The 15400-nt window shown below is 48.0% G+C and overlaps 2 protein-coding genes across 2 annotated transcripts in view; both read right to left on the reverse strand.

Annotated features, from left to right (window-relative positions):
* LOC127052647 (zinc finger protein 707-like) overlaps nucleotides 1-7971 on the reverse strand; it is an 80922-nt gene extending 72951 nt beyond the window's left edge. The window contains exon 1 of the mRNA XM_050956532.1: nucleotides 7806-7971. Coding sequence (XP_050812489.1) covers nucleotides 7806-7883 — 78 coding nt within the window. The 5' untranslated portion in view covers nucleotides 7884-7971. The remainder of the gene's footprint in view (nucleotides 1-7805) is intronic.
* Nucleotides 1-15400, reverse strand: part of LOC127052581 (zinc finger protein 436-like) — a 269164-nt gene that overhangs the window by 193025 nt on the left and 60739 nt on the right. The window lies entirely within an intron of this gene.

Genomic DNA, 15400 nt, shown 5'->3' on the forward strand with positions numbered 1-15400 from the left:
AGGTTTATTTTAAAAGAAAGAAAGAAAGAAAGAAAGAAAGAAAGAAAGAAAGAAAGAAAGAAAGAAAGAAAGAAAGAAAGAAAGAAAGAAAGAAAGAAAGAAAGAAAGAAAGAAAGAAAGAAAGAAAAAGAAAGAAAGAAAGAAAGAAAGTTGTTAAATGGGAAAGCAATCAGATATATATATATATATTTCTGAATGTATCTGGTTCTTAGCAATATTGGTGAGTTTCTGGCTTGAAAGGATCCCTGGTACACATCCAGATTATTCAGTCCTTTGTTCAAGCCTTCGGTTTGTAGAAAAGTTGCTCCAGAGGTAGGAATGGGGATTGAAGACAAAATGGAGATGATTCAGCTGCCCTTTATATTCCTTTTGCCAAGTGGCTTCCACTTCCTGTGTCCCAAACACAAGCTTCATAGCACATGGCATGGAAAAGCCTTGGAGCTCTCAGTACACAGGCATACCCCTGCATGTCTTGCTGACTCAATAGGTGTATCCCCTTAATCCTTTCAGTGGGTTTATTGTATGGCTGATGACTCTGGATAGGCCATCTAACAGGCTGGGCAGCGCTGATGCCAATATGTCTGGCAGTGTCATTCAGAAACACTACACAAATCTGGAATACAGATATACCCTACATATCTGTAACTCACAATACAAAGATAGAAACAAGATTATCATACTTGGAACATCATAACATGTTTCATTGACACCTTACATGGCATATCTAGCACGATTTATTGCAATTTCATCATATTGTTATTTATAATAAAATAATAATAGTAATATAAGGTGTCTCTCAATTCCATACAGCGTCACTTAATAAACTGGTCAATTCCCAGGACCGGTTCCCCGGGTGTTTGAAGATGTCAAACACCTTGCTTGTGAGGGATTAAAATACCCACATATATGTTGGGAACACACAGACAGACCATGTGCAAGTCTGTACCCCTATGTTCACTCTTGTACAAAATTATGATCAATTTTGTTCATAGTATGTCTCAGGGCCGAATCCCCAATCTGTCACTCTGAGTGCAGAAAGCGGGGGCCCACCAGGATTCTAAAGATTAATTTGTCCCACTCTAGGCTTGTATTAAAGCCCCAAAGTTACAGCTTTTCTCTGACCTTGGCTTGGTAAATGTTGCCACCACCCAAATGCAGAAAACTCCAAACCCTTGGACCCAGGAAGAAGCACTTGAGAATTCTTCCCTCTGGGGCACCCTCAAGCCCTTTTTCCTCCCTTCCGGGAAAGAGCTGAGAAAGAAAACAAAGGAAATTATCTGTGGCTACCAGATAATCAAATCACATGCACAAACCTCTTTGGACACCAAAAATCCAATCCTGTTCTTAAAAGAGGTAAATTTTATTAAAATTGAAAAGGAACACAATACATCTGGAACGTAGGCTTTTGCTAGATCTTAAAAGAAAATTTTTGTAAGCATCCAAAATAGCTTTCTTCAGGGTTCAGCTTAAAGCTTACAAGCAAACAAAAGCATCTGGGATAGCACAGAGGAGATCCAAAAGCCAAAATAAAAAATAAATCTGATTGTGTCTGTCTAAACGTTCCCTAGCAAAATAATTTCTTCTAGGTATGGAAGGTGAATTTTCATACCTGCTTCAAGCCTTACACAGCACTGCTACTTCGCGTCGTCTTCTCCGGAGAACAACAGACAAAGGGAAAGTTACTTTCCCATTTAACAAAGTTGTAGCCTTTCCATTGGCTCTTTTGGTCAGGTGCCCAATACTTTTTTTTTTAAAACCCTGTTGGCTTGTTAACCCTTTAGAGGTAAAGCAAGCAGAGAACTCACACCAACAGGGATTTTACAGCCAACTGGCTGGCTGGGTGTTTATAAAAGGGAGATCCCGCCCCTCCCCTTCATTTATCACTGTGAAGTATCATTTGAAAAGACATAATCTACTGAATAGCCTCCTGTTAAACTGTGTAGCAACATTGTATGTAAAGTTATGACATTTTATGGTATGAAATTACTGAAAAAGTTGCAACCCTAACCCTAAGTTCCTCAGAGACAGCAAGGCAAACAGCTGGTCAAATAGCCATTCTCCACCAGGGAGAAGGTGTGAAGAAGACATTTACATTTCATCACAGGGATCGCTTCAAGCTCGCATCTATGACAGCCTGTCACCATGACTCAGCTGAGAACTGAAGTGGTTTCTAGTACAAAGGACTGAATTATAAAAAGACGTGAGGAAAATGCATGAGACACTCTCTCTCTTCCCTTTCCCTTTGCTCATGACAACTCCTGAAGAACTGAATGTGGGCGGCAGGGGCAGGTTAGGGGGGAGTCCTGGCTGAAAGGAAAACCAGCCTCTCTCAGCAGATGGTGAGAGAAACATTTGTTTTAAACCCGTTTTAGCTTGCTAAGTTAAACCTTAGTTTGTGTTTTATCTTGCATTTCTTTTGTAAACAATTCTGACTTTTATGCCTCATTACATGTAGCCACTTAAAATCTTTTTTTTCAGTAGTTAATAATTTTGTTTCTTTTTTTTTTAATCAGTGTGTTTGGATTAAAGTGTGTTGGAAACTCCATTTGGAATAACAGGGCAGGCGCACGTCATTTTCCACTGATGAAACAACAGATTTCATATGAGCTCCCATTGTTCAGGAGTGTGCTGGACAGGGCAAGATGCACATTTCTGGGGGAAGTGTGGGAGCAGAGAATTTTCTGGGGTTCTCCTGTGAGGTACTGTAATTTGTGAGTCACTGACTAGCAGCACTCAAAACTGTCTAGCTGGGAGTGAGTTACATGCTGGAGACAGTGTGTGAACTGCCCAGGAGTGGCTGCTCTCACAGTAGAGCAGTGGAAAAGTCATCCCAGCTTGGAGAACTGAGGGAACACAGTTGTTCAACAGTCCAGATTGTACTGTGCTTAATGTCACAGACACTCAATTTCAAAGAGTCTCCTACAACCCAGAGAAAGTAAATCCACGTCCCAGAAACTGAAGTCTCCAGAGAAAGGGTAAGTCTCCCTGACACTGCTTCTTGCTGACAGATGGGTCCAGAGAAAAAGACAGAGTCCCGGGGAAGCTGGAAACATAAGCGTGGGGTTCATTGGTGAAAGGGAATAGGAAGGGCAGGGATATTACTGAATGCAGGATCTGAGCAGTACTAGATATCAGGGTAGCACATAGTGCAGCCCATTGGCAAACATAATCCCAAATAAACACATAAAATGATGGGGTCTAAATTAGTTATTTCCATTGATTTATATAAGGGCAATAAGATATTCTCTGTATTATTGTCTCTCTCTTTTTAAATAATGCCTAACATCCTGTTTGCTTTTTTGACTTCCTCTGCACACTGCTGGATGTCTTCAGACAACTATCCACAATGACAAAAAGATCTTATTCCTGATTAGCCTAATTTTGCCCCCATCATATTCTATGTATAGCTGGGGTTTTTTTTGGCAATGTGCATTACTTTACCTTTATACACATTTGCCATTTTGTTGCCCAGTCACTTAGTTTTGTGAGCTCTTTTTGAAGTTCTTCACAGTTTGCTTTGGTCTTAGCTATCTTGACCAGTTTAGTATTGTGACGTTATTGATATAATCTGGGACCATACAGAACATGGTTGAAACCAAGGTCCTGTAGTGGCACCAAATCTTATGAAAAGGGGGTCATGTAAGGTGTCCAAGACCAGGTTATGGGTTATTGGTTATAATTATGGTGTCTATATGTATGTAAAATTTTGTAGTTGAAGTTATGAGTATTGGCTCTATACTGTCTGTATTTCGAACTTATGCTGTGCTTCTGGGAGACATCCCAGACAACTTGGTGTTAGCTCTGCCTAGAATTCTTGATGGCCCATTAAGGGCCATCAGCTATTCTAATGACCCACTGAGAGAAGGCAGATACGCCTTGTAACTCAGCAAAGTATGCAGGGACTTGCCCATGTGACTCCAGACTCCATTTTGCTGTAATTTTCCACAGTAAAAACAAAAGTGTTCTTACACCTGGAAAAGCCTATAAAAGACTGATGCCTCATCTCCATCTTGTTTTCAGTCCTGCTTCTTATCTCTGGAGGAACTTTGCTACAAACTGAAGCTCTGAACAAAGGACTGACTGACGCATCCCAGAGGGGGATGTACTCTAGAGACTTGATTTGAACCTGCAGTTTACTCCATCACTGCTACAAGCCTGAATCAAGAACTTTGCCATTACTGCATGTAATTGATTCCATTTAACCAATTCTAGCTCTCAGCTCTATCTTTTTCCTTTTATGATTTTAGATTCTAAAGGATTGGCAACAGCGTGATTTGTGGGTAAGATCTGATGTGTATATTGACCTGGGTTTGGGGCTTGATACTTTGGGATCGAGAGAACCTTTTTCTTTTATTGGGGTGTTGGTTTTCGTAACCATTCATCCCCTGGACGAGTGCACTGGTGGTGATACTGGAAGACTGGAGTGCCTAAGGGAATTGCTTGTGTGACTTGTGGTTAACCAGTGGGGTGAAGCCGGAGTCCTCTTTGTCTGGCTGGTTTGGTTTGCCTTAGAGGTGGAAAAACCCCAGCCTTGGGCTGTAACTGCCCTGTTTTAAGCGATTTGTCACTCTCAGTTGAGTCCCACCAGAACCGAATTGTCACAAGTATCATCTGCAAACTTTGCCACCTCACTGTTTACCCCTTTCTCCAGATCATTTATGAATAAGTTGAACAGGACTGGTCCTAGGACTGACCCTTGGGGAACACCACTAGTTACTCCTCTCCATTCTGAAAATTTACCATTTATTCCTACCCTTTATTCCCTGCCTTTTAAATAGTTCTCAATCCATGAAAAGATCCTCCCTCTTATCCCATGATAATATAATTTATGTAAGAGCCTTTGGTGAGGGACCTTGTCAAAGGCTTTCTGGAAATCTAAGTACACTATGTCCACATGCTTGTTGACACCTTCAAAGAACTCTAATAGATTAGTAAGACATGATTTCCCTTTACCGAAACCATGTTGACTTTTGCTCAACAATTTTTGTTCTTCTATGTGCCTGACAATTTTATTCTTTACTATTGTTTCAACTAATTTGCCTGATACAGACATTAGACTTACCAGTCTGTAACTGCCAGGATAGCCTCTAGAGCCCTTTTTAAATATTGGCGTTACATTGGCAATCTTCCAGTCACTGGGTACAGAAGCCAATTTAAAGGACAGGTTACAAACCATAGCTAATAGTTCCCCAATTTCACATTTGAGTTCCTTCAGAACTCTTGGGTAAATAACATCTGGTTCCAGTGACTTGTTACAGTTAAGTTTATCAATTAGTTCCAAAACCTCCTCTAGTAACACTTCAATCTGTGGAAATTCCTCAGATTTGTCACCCACAAAAGGTTTGGGAATCTCACCAACATCCTCAGCAACGAAGACTGAAGCAAAGAATGCATTTAGTTTCTCCGCAATGACTTTATAGTCTTTAAGGGCTCCTTTTGCATCTCGATCATCCAAGGGTCCCACTGGTTGTTTAGCAGGCTTCCTGCTTTTGATGTACTTATAAAACATTTTGTTATTACCTTTTGAGTTTTTGGCTAGCCCCTTCTTCAAACTTCTCTTTGGCTTTTCTTATTACATTTTTACACTTAATTTGGCAGTGATTATGCTCCCTTCTATTTACTTCACTAGGATTTCACTTCCACTTTTTAAACAATGCCTTTTTATCTCTCACTGCTTCTCTTACATGGTCATTAAGCCACAGTGACTCTTTTTTAGTTCTTTTGCTGTGTTTTTTAATTTGGGGGATACATTTAAGTTGGGCCTCTAATATTGTGTCTTTGAAAAGTGTCCTTGCAACTTGCAGGGATTTCACTCTAGTCATTGTACCTTTTAATTTCTGTTTAACTAACCCCCTCATTTTTGCATAGTTCCCCTTCCTGAAATTAAATGCCAGTGTTGATCTGTTCTTCTCACCACAGGAATGTTAAATGTTGTTATATTATGGTCACTATTTCCAAGTGCTCCTGTTATAGTTACCTCGTGGACTAGATCCTGTGTTCCACTCAGGACTAAATCGAGAGTTGCTTCTCTCATTGCAGGTTTTGTACCAGCTGCTCCAAGAAACAGTCATTTAAAGTATCGAGAAATTTTGTCTCTGCATTTTGTCCTGAGGTGACATGTACCCAGTCAATATGGGGATAATTGAAATCCACCATTATTATGGAGTTCTTTATTTTGATAGCCTCTCTAATCTGCCTTCGCATTTCATCCTCACTATCACTGTCTTTGACAGGTGGTCGATAACGTTTTTAATTTTTTTTTAATAATAAATTAAAAAGCACTTTACAAAAGTTAGCTAACAGTACAAACAATATTTGGAAAGATCATTAAGTGGTGCACCAAGACTCTCAGCAATTTTCAAGTGGTCTGTGGAAAAATCAGTTAGACTACAAAAACAATCAAGATACCTCATTTTATTTTCATTTACTTACTATTACTCATAGGAGGAGGATGAAAAAAAATGAAAGAAAAATGGGGGTTGGGGAAGATAAGAGAATGTTCTTTTTCTTGCCTGGGTCCCAAGGAGGGACCCCAAAAATGGAGCTGAGTACAGGGCCCCACTAACACTAAATCCGCCACTGAGCTTCCTTCTCTGGATACTCCCAGCCAGCATTCAAGGACACACGGACTGTCTGTGTGATAGGTAACTCTGGACCAGCAGCTCTGACTCCAGCAGCCTGCTTGTTACACCCCAAGCACATTCAGGTCTGGGTGGAGAAGGCTCAAGGTTTGAGAGGTCAGGGGTAAGAAGCTTCTGTTGATTATGCCGCACCTAACCCTCAGTTTTACTTGAGCAAACAGGAGATATTTGACGCTGTGCGATACGGCTCCTGTGCTCTGTTCCCAAAGTGTTCTGCAGCAGGGGAGGGTCTCTGACAGTGTGTGTCACTGGTATATTGGCGTGATGCTGAAACAGGGCAGAGTAGAGGTGGCATTGTGGGGCTGGCGTGAACCATCTCTCTTCATTTCCCCTTCCAAGAACCGAGGGGAGAGTAACCCTTACCTAGAGAGGTCACATTCTCATAGTTCTCCTGCATGACATCCCTGTAGAGGGCTCTCTGAGTAGGGTCCAGCAGAGCCCACTCTTCCCTGGTGAAATACACAGCCACCTCCTCAAAGGTCATCGGCCTCTGAAAGAGCGAGAGTCCAACACTCAGTACCTGCTGCCCCACTCACAGCCCCCCTGTACATGGGGGACAGGAGCCAAACAGAAACTCTGGGTGGATTGCAGTCAGAGTCCCACCCCCACGCTGCTCAGAGCATCCAGGAAGCACCAGGGGGAGGGAACAAAGAGAGAGCCCCTCCTCTCTCTCAGCAGAGCCATCACACACCTACTAGCCACAGACTGATTCAGGAGATGGAGCCCTTAGCAGGGTCCAGGGACAGCTCCCTGGTCAGAAGCCCAACACTCTCCCCATTCTGAAGAGCTGGATGTGAAGGGAGAGGAATCACCCCTAAGCCTCACTGGGTGGGTGCCCCCTTCATATCTCACAGCAGCCGCTGGTTAGGCAGGTCGGGCTCCAGCACTACGAGTCTGGTCAGTTTTCCCATTTCCATGGAGCTAGGTTATTTTCTGCCCCACAAACTAAAGCATTTCCACCCCCGAACCTCCTGGGTCTGTTCCTAGAATCTAGGCCACTTATTAACTAACTCCTAGCTGGTTTAGCACACCTCTGTCCTGCTCCCTTTCTCCATCCTGTGCATTTTCTGCAAACCAGACTGTGCAAAACTTCCCATCTCTGGGGTATTTGCTGTCCCGCTCCCTCCTGGAGGAGCCCACCAGCAACCCCCTGATAATACCTACCTGAACTGGCTCCTCTGCAGCCATTTCTCTACCCTGTCCAACGAGAGGACGGGATGAACTGGAGCGAAACATGGACATTATTCCGCAGCCTGGCAGGGTGAGAAGGGCAGTTCTGAAGGTTTCAGAACAGGCTTTAATTCATTTCACAGCATGATTCCCCCAGGCCCTTTCCATGCAGACCGACGCCATAGAGTCTGCCATGCTGAGAAAAGCTTGATATCTTTTTACAGTGTAGACCTGGCCTCTCCGGCCAGGCTAAGCCCACAGAGACATTTTAACCTTTCTCCCTCCCCCCGTCCCATAACAAAATCTCTGAACACAAGGCTAGAAAAAAGCAGAACCAAAGGAGTCACTGTGGAGGATTCCCTCAGACACTGACCCCACAGCAGCCACACCCCAACAGGGGGAATATGGAGTCAGGAACTGGATTCTTCTCTGTTTGATTCTCATCTTTTCTATAGGAAAGTGACTCTATCCGGGGTGCAGCAATACATCTTTCTGGGCAGATTAGAGATCTGGAAATCTCCAAACTCTTCTCTCCCACGGCCCCTTTCAGTCTCTCTTTCTTCTTCTATCACATTTCCCTGTCCCCTCTCCCTGCTCGTCTGGTAGAAAAGTCCCATTCCTGGGTAGTTTGCTCTCTCATTGCTGGATTTTATCCTGCAATTGCTAATGGGACGAGAAATGAGGGGTTCTCTTTGTGTGGAGTCATTTTAAGGCCAGACCCCAGCATTTTCCCTTCGTTACTTTCAGATACTTGGAATGTCTGGCACAGAAATTAGTATTAACAGGGCCCAGGGCTGCGCTAGAGGGCTAGTACCAGCTGGAGAATGTCATCCCCTGGGCCAGGCAGAGAAGCAGGTTTAATTAAAGTCACTTTCCAGCACAGAGCCCCACTGGGGGAGCAGCAGCTGCCAAGCCTGGTCTCCCAGATCACAATGGAGGCTGCAGCATCTGACTCAGGAAGCTGAACCCCAACATCCTGAGCAGAGAGGGACAGAGCGTTTGAGCAGCTTCCCTCCTTTAGCTCTCTGGGGAGAGCAGCTAATGAAAGCCCCTCCTCACAGGGAGAATTGCTGATTTCATTTGCCCCACTGTCCATCTGGAGTGACTCTGGATTAACAATGGTCTCAATGACACCAGATTTTAGAAAGAATGAGTCCAGAATGCTGTGGAAGAGACCATTGTGTGGCAGTGCTGACCCCCTTCCCACCTCCCTCACCCCCCAGATCTAGGACAAGGACTGGGGGCACAAATTTTCTAAAGGCAATCAAAAATTCCTGCAGTTTTCAAAAGAGGAGAAAAGCAAAATCTGTGATTTCACACTAACAGTGTTTGATAAGTGGACAGAAAGTTATCCCAGTGACAGGGCACATGACGGGGGAATGCCGGGCAGTGCTTGGAGCCAGGACTTTGGCACAAGTTGATCAGAGAGAAGGATCATGGTTAGTAGAAGTTCCCACAGCCAGGGTCCCACCTGAGACTGAACCCCCAGAGTCCCTGGCCAGGGACCCCAGATCCCCCTCAAAGCCCCACCAGCCAGGGAATCCCCACCAGACCATGACTGTCAGGTTGGGAATCCCAAAGGGTTCCCCCCACCAAGAGCCCCCAGCAGCCAGAGACCCATCCACTGGGAACTCAGTTCCTCACTGCCTGCCTAGGACCCCCCCCCCACACACACACACACCACCACCAGCAGGATCTGCCCTGCCATTTGTCTGAGACTCCCTCTTCCACCCAGCGGGACCCCTTGATGTTTTACAGTGGGACCCTTCACTCTGCTTCCCTGGCATCCCCTGACCTAGTGCCAGGGATCCCCTCTCCCACCTCTGCGCACTGGGCATGGCAATGATCCCAGGAGCCAGCCGGGGAAGCCCAGACAGAGCCCCTGGCACAGAACCAGGCTCTCTCTAAACACCTGTCCCGCCCCCGCAAGAGACACCCGCCCCTGCTGTTCTGCAGCCAACAGGCCCCCAGCGATACCCACCTCCAGGACCCATAGCCTCAGGGATGGGCACATCACAACCAACCCCTGTAACCCCAAACCTCCACAACCCACCAACCTGACTAGGGTATCCATTGCCCAGCCACCCAGAGTCCTCCCACTACCACAATGCCCCTTCAGCTGTAATCTCCCCACACAGCCCCACTCCCCACACAGCAACACTGTTACCTCACAGTGCCTGATAAGTGAATAGAAAGTTATCACCGCTCCCTGCTGGACAGTCACACAGGCAGAAGGAGCCCTGGGGGGTGCTTCTTTAACAGGACAATGGAAGCCCTAGAGGGCAAGAAAGGTCCATGGCCTGTCACTAGCAAATAATGGCCACCATGGATCCACCCCAGAGGTTGCTGCATCTTAGCACAGGGAAAAGCAACCCATCATATTCAATTAGAAATAAAACTACTAAAGAGAAGTGGGGCAAATGTTTGGGTTATTCTATATCAGTCTTTGAGATCGTCATAACCTAGTCCCAGATTTGGACCTTAGCGTCCAAAATATGGGGGTTAGCATGAAAACCTCCAAGCTTAGTTACCAGCTTGGACCTGGTAAAGCTGCCACCACCCAAAATATTAGAGTGTTTTGGGGCACTCTGGTCCCCCCAAAAACCTTCCCTGGGGACCCCAAGACCCAAATCCCTTGAGTCTCACAACAAAGGGAAATAAACCTTTTCCCTTCCCCCCCTCCAGGTGTTCCTGGAGAGATACACAGAAGCAAACTCCGTGAATCTAAACAGAGGGAATCCACCCTCTCTATTTCCAGTCCTGGAAACACAAGCACTTCCCTCTTCACCCAGAGGGAATGCAAAGTCAGGCTAGTAAATCTAACACACACAAATTTCCCCCTGACTTCTTCCTCCCACCAATTCCCTGGTGAGCACAGACTTAATTCCCTGGAGTTCCCCACTAAAGAAAAACTCCAACAGGTCTTAAAAGAAAGCTTTATATAAAAAGAAAAAAATACATAAAAATGGTCTCTCTGTATTAAGGTAACAAATACAGGGTCAATTGCTTAAAAAAATATGAATAAACAGCCTTATTCAAAAAAAATACAATTCAAAGCCCTCCAGCAACTATAAACATGTAAATACAAAAGAAAAAACATTAACCCCTATTGTTTTTATGATCTCTGTACTCACAACTTGAAAACAAAAGAATAAAAAGCAGGAAATAAAAATCCCCTCATAGCCAAAAGAGAGTCAGACAGAAGACCAAGAACAAAGGACTCACACACAAAAAACCCTCCACCCAGATTTGAAAAAGTCTTGTTTTCTGATTGGTCCTCTGGTCAGGTGTTTCAGGAACTTCTTTTTAGGTGTAAGAGACATTAACCCTTAGCTATCTGTTTATGACAGAGATACGCAGAGACAACCTGTCACAAATGACATTTGATAACATGAGAGAAAAACACCAAGATCGGAGGGGATTTGATGTTGCTATTAAATAACTAGTGGAAAAGGGGGACTGTTGGACTGCATTTTATATGATTGTCCAATACATAAACAGAATGTAATGCCCCCCCCCGGCCACCATTCACATGAGCAGCTCAGAGCCCTTTGAGGAGCTGATTTAAAGGGGGGCAGGAAGCTGGAAGGCTCCCTGGCCAATGGAAGGGGGCAGCAGGGGGATTGGGAAATGGGGTCTGGGCAGTCTCCATGGGGGATGTGCTCCTCCCTTCCCCGCCCTGGCAGAGAACGGACATCTCATCCCATCCCATTCCCACCCCTGGGGCAGCCATGTTCTGGGGAATGACCCAGGGCAACAATTTCCCACCCGAACAAGGACAAATCGCTGCAGATAAAATGGGTGGGAAAATCCACTCCCCATCGGAGAGATTTTAAATTGACATTTGAGAAGTATGGAGAGAAAAGGGAAAATCAGAGGCAATTAAAGAGCTGATCATTGGCGGGGGGGGGGGGGGGGGGAATCTCCCTTGATTTTATAGCCACGTGTGATAATGAGAGAGCAAAGAGGAAATCTTGAGAGAATGTGTGTATGGGAGGAAGTGGCAAAAACAGGGACATGATCCAGTTAACTCAACTCCCCCCCACCCCCGGGAATGTCCTGGCTGCACAGAGACAGTTCTACTCCCCCCCCCCAGTGACCTCCCCCTCCCTGCAACTCCGGCTTCTCCCCCCCGACACCTCCGCCCCCACACCAAAGGGGGTGGGCTCTGCCAGCGCCTCCCCCTGAGCTCAACTAATGCTCCTCCCCCCAGCCCGTATTGTGCCCTTTAGCCTCCCCCGACCCTGCCTCCAGCTGCCTGACCCCCCCGCCTATCAATTTCCTGCTCAGCGCCCGCCCCCCACGCTCCCTGTTACTCCCCCGCCCCGCTCCAGCCCCGCTCCCAGCGCCCGGCAGAACGTTACAGCTGGTCCGGGCAGGGGGAAGGGCAGCTACTTCAGCGGCTGTTACTGGGCATGCGCAGTGCCCGGGAGTAGCACATTCTTATTGGGAGCGATTTAATATACCGGCCCTCCCCGCCGGGCCCCGAGCTCCCCCTCGGCCTCCCCGCTGGGTCCCAGGTTCCGCCCCCCCGGGCCGGGCCCCGGGGTCTGTCCCAGGCTCCGCCCCCCCCGGGCCAGGCCCCGGGGTCCTCCCCCCCACACATACACACGACGGCCGGGCCCCAGCCTCTGTCCCCCCGCTGGGCCCCGGCCCCCCCATCCCAGCGGGGCGGGCTGATCCTCCTGGAGCTCCACTGGGGCCGAGGCGGCTCCAAGGCTTCTCCCAGACTCCCCGGGGCAGAGTCACTTTCCCGCCCCCCCAGCGCCCTCCCGGGGTCTCTCACTCCCCGGGGGCTTCGGGTCACAATGTCCCACCGCCCTTCCCCCGCCTGCAGCTCCGGCTTCTCCCCTCCCCTCCCACCAGTCACACCAAGGTGAACCCCCGGGCCCCAGTCTCTGTCCCCACCTGGATCCCAGCGCGGCCGGGGGCAGATCCTGACTGCAGCTGAGAACAGCGGCTCCTCTCTGGCTCGGGCAGCTCCAGCGCTGCTGGCAGCACGTGGAGAACCAGGGAGCAGCTGCTCAGCCCAGGCTGCGCGTCACAATGTGCCAGAGCCCCGCCCCCAGGAGCTGCCCCGCCCCCGGCCTGTGCCAGAGCCCCACCTCCAGGAGCTGCTCCACCCCCGCTCTGTGCTGGAGCCCCGCCCCCAGGAGCTGTCCCGCCTCTAGGCTGGGCCAGAGCCCCTCTCCCAGGAGCAGCCCCACCCTGGGTTGTGCCAGAGCCCCGCCCCCAGGAGCTGCCCACAGCTGGGATGTGTCAGAGCCCCGCCCCCTGGAATTTCCCCATGTTGTGTCTCTGAGCTTTGTTCTCCTGCTGCCTTCTTCCCAGCACCCCCTGCTCCCAGCTGCTCCCTTCCTGTGTCTGCAAACACCCCCCTCCCGCTGGGGCTGGCTGCAGTGCTCGCTGAGGCTGACTCCAGTGGCTGAAGTTGCCTCCATCTCTGCTTCACGGGGGGTGGGAAGCGGAGGAGATGGTCCCAGGGTGTGAAACCAGAATCAGGAGGCAGAGAAAGAAGGACTGTTTGGAAAGGTGGTTTTTTGCAAGGGGAGTTGATCCAGATGGAGTCAGAAGAAGTTGGGCAGCAGAGGCTCAGGGAAATTGAGGGGAACCCCCTGGGTGTCTCAGTGTTGGCCAGGGATTGTACAGCACCTTGCATAATATGGGGTCTCACTTCAGTCATGGTCTGTGCAGCACCTGGGAGCCCTGATGTCTGTTTCCTGATCACAGTCGCTGGGAATGGAGAGAGGGAAACCTCAGCACCTGAAGGTTAATGCAGCCCTGTGTGCAACCCCTGCTAGGGTGATCCGACAGCAAATGTGAAAAATTGGGACGGGGGTGGGGGTAATAGGCACCTATATAAGAAAAAGACCCAAAAATCGGGACATACAGTCATGCTAGTCCCTGCTGTTCTCATAAGGGGTCGGCTTAGAGAGGGTTTGGCTACACTTGCAGCTGTACAGCGCTGGGAGTTAAAGCTGTCTTCCTACAGCTGTGTAGGGAATGCGCTGCAGTGTGGACACACTGACAGCTACCAGCACACTGTCATGGCCACATCTGTAGCACTGTTGGGAGTGGTGCATTATGGGAAGCTATCCCAGCATTCAAGTGGTTGCAATGTGCTTTTCAAAAGAGGAGAGTGGGGTGGAGTGGAGTGTGACACGGAGCATGGGGGAGACGAGCGAGTGGATTTTTGGAGCTGACACTGTGTCACTCCCTGCCTTGCAAGTTCAAGCCCCCTCCCCAACCTCTCTCTCATTCACTAAATGCAAATAGCCGCCTTTGTTTTTTTCCTCACGGACCAGATAAGCCGCTGATCCAAAACAGACCCCCCCTGTGCCCACCCGGCTGCTTCTCTCCTCAAGCAAACACCAGCTGTGGGCTTTCCAAAGGGATCCCCCTGCCTCTGCTCATTCACTGCAAACAGTAACTGTGTTTGGTTTTTAGATAAGCAGCTCCGGGAGCCTTGAGCTCACAACAAAACAAACAGAGGCATCACACCAAAACAAAGAGCGTTATCTCTACTTAAATGCATTATGGGAAGGTTCCAGAAGTCAGTGACAGCGTAGTAAGATTAATCACTGTTTACACTGGCACCCCAGCGCTGCAGCACCAGCTCTGTTCTCTTTATTCCTCTCGTTGAGGTGGAGCACATGCAGCACTGTAGCCAGGGAGATACAGTGCTGTATGTGCCTTGCCAGTGTGGACAGGGAGTAAGTTACAGCGCGGTAAAGCCACCACCTGCACTGTAACTCTCCAGTGTAGCCAAGGCCTGAGTTGTAGTAATAATAGCAGCCAAGAATCCAGTGGCACCTTATAGACTAACAGACGTATTGGAGCATGAGCTGTCGTGGGTGAATACCCACTTCGTCAGATGCAACAATAATCTCATATGGGCTAGTGGTCAGGATTCCTGGTTTTCACCCAGGTGGCCTGGGTTCAACTTCTGGTGTGGGAAGAGTGCAGAGCTTTTGCCCAGAGTGAAGTCAGGAAATGAAAGGAACAGGAAGGGATCCTGCCAGCAGGGGAGTTAGACAGTGTGGGGAGGGGACCCCAGAAGTGGGGGTGGGGCAGTGGTTTGGAGGGAGATGAGGGAAGGATCCCAGCAGTGTGGGAAGTTGACAACTTGGAGAGCACAGGCCTGGCATGGGGACCTGGAAGAGTGAATGTGTCCCTCTAAACCCATCAACGGCAGGCTTGGAGGAATTGCATATTTGTTGGTAAATGTCAATTTCTGTGTAAACACACAACCCAATGGCAAAATATTTCCATGAATAAACCTCAAAATTGACAGATGGGCAAAGTAAGAAACATGCTGCTTGAGAACTTATCATGTTGTAGGAGCAGCAGTGATCTTTAAGCTCTGTATAACCTGTATGCTCAAAAGGTCTGTTAAACTCCCACCCCTCCCCAGCATGTGTCCTTTCCCTCTTTGAATGCCTGTGAAGTGGCTTTCCCACTCTCCTTTGTACTTCCAGTGAATGCCCTTCACCCAACCCATCTGGCCAGTGGTTCGCTGTGTTACATTCTATTGTACCTCAGGGAGACTGATCTTCATCGCACCGTCCATCGCTGCGCTGTGGGACACT

This window comes from Gopherus flavomarginatus, chromosome 5 (assembly GCF_025201925.1).
Source record: "Gopherus flavomarginatus isolate rGopFla2 chromosome 5, rGopFla2.mat.asm, whole genome shotgun sequence".
Lineage (NCBI taxonomy): Eukaryota > Metazoa > Chordata > Testudines > Testudinidae > Gopherus > Gopherus flavomarginatus.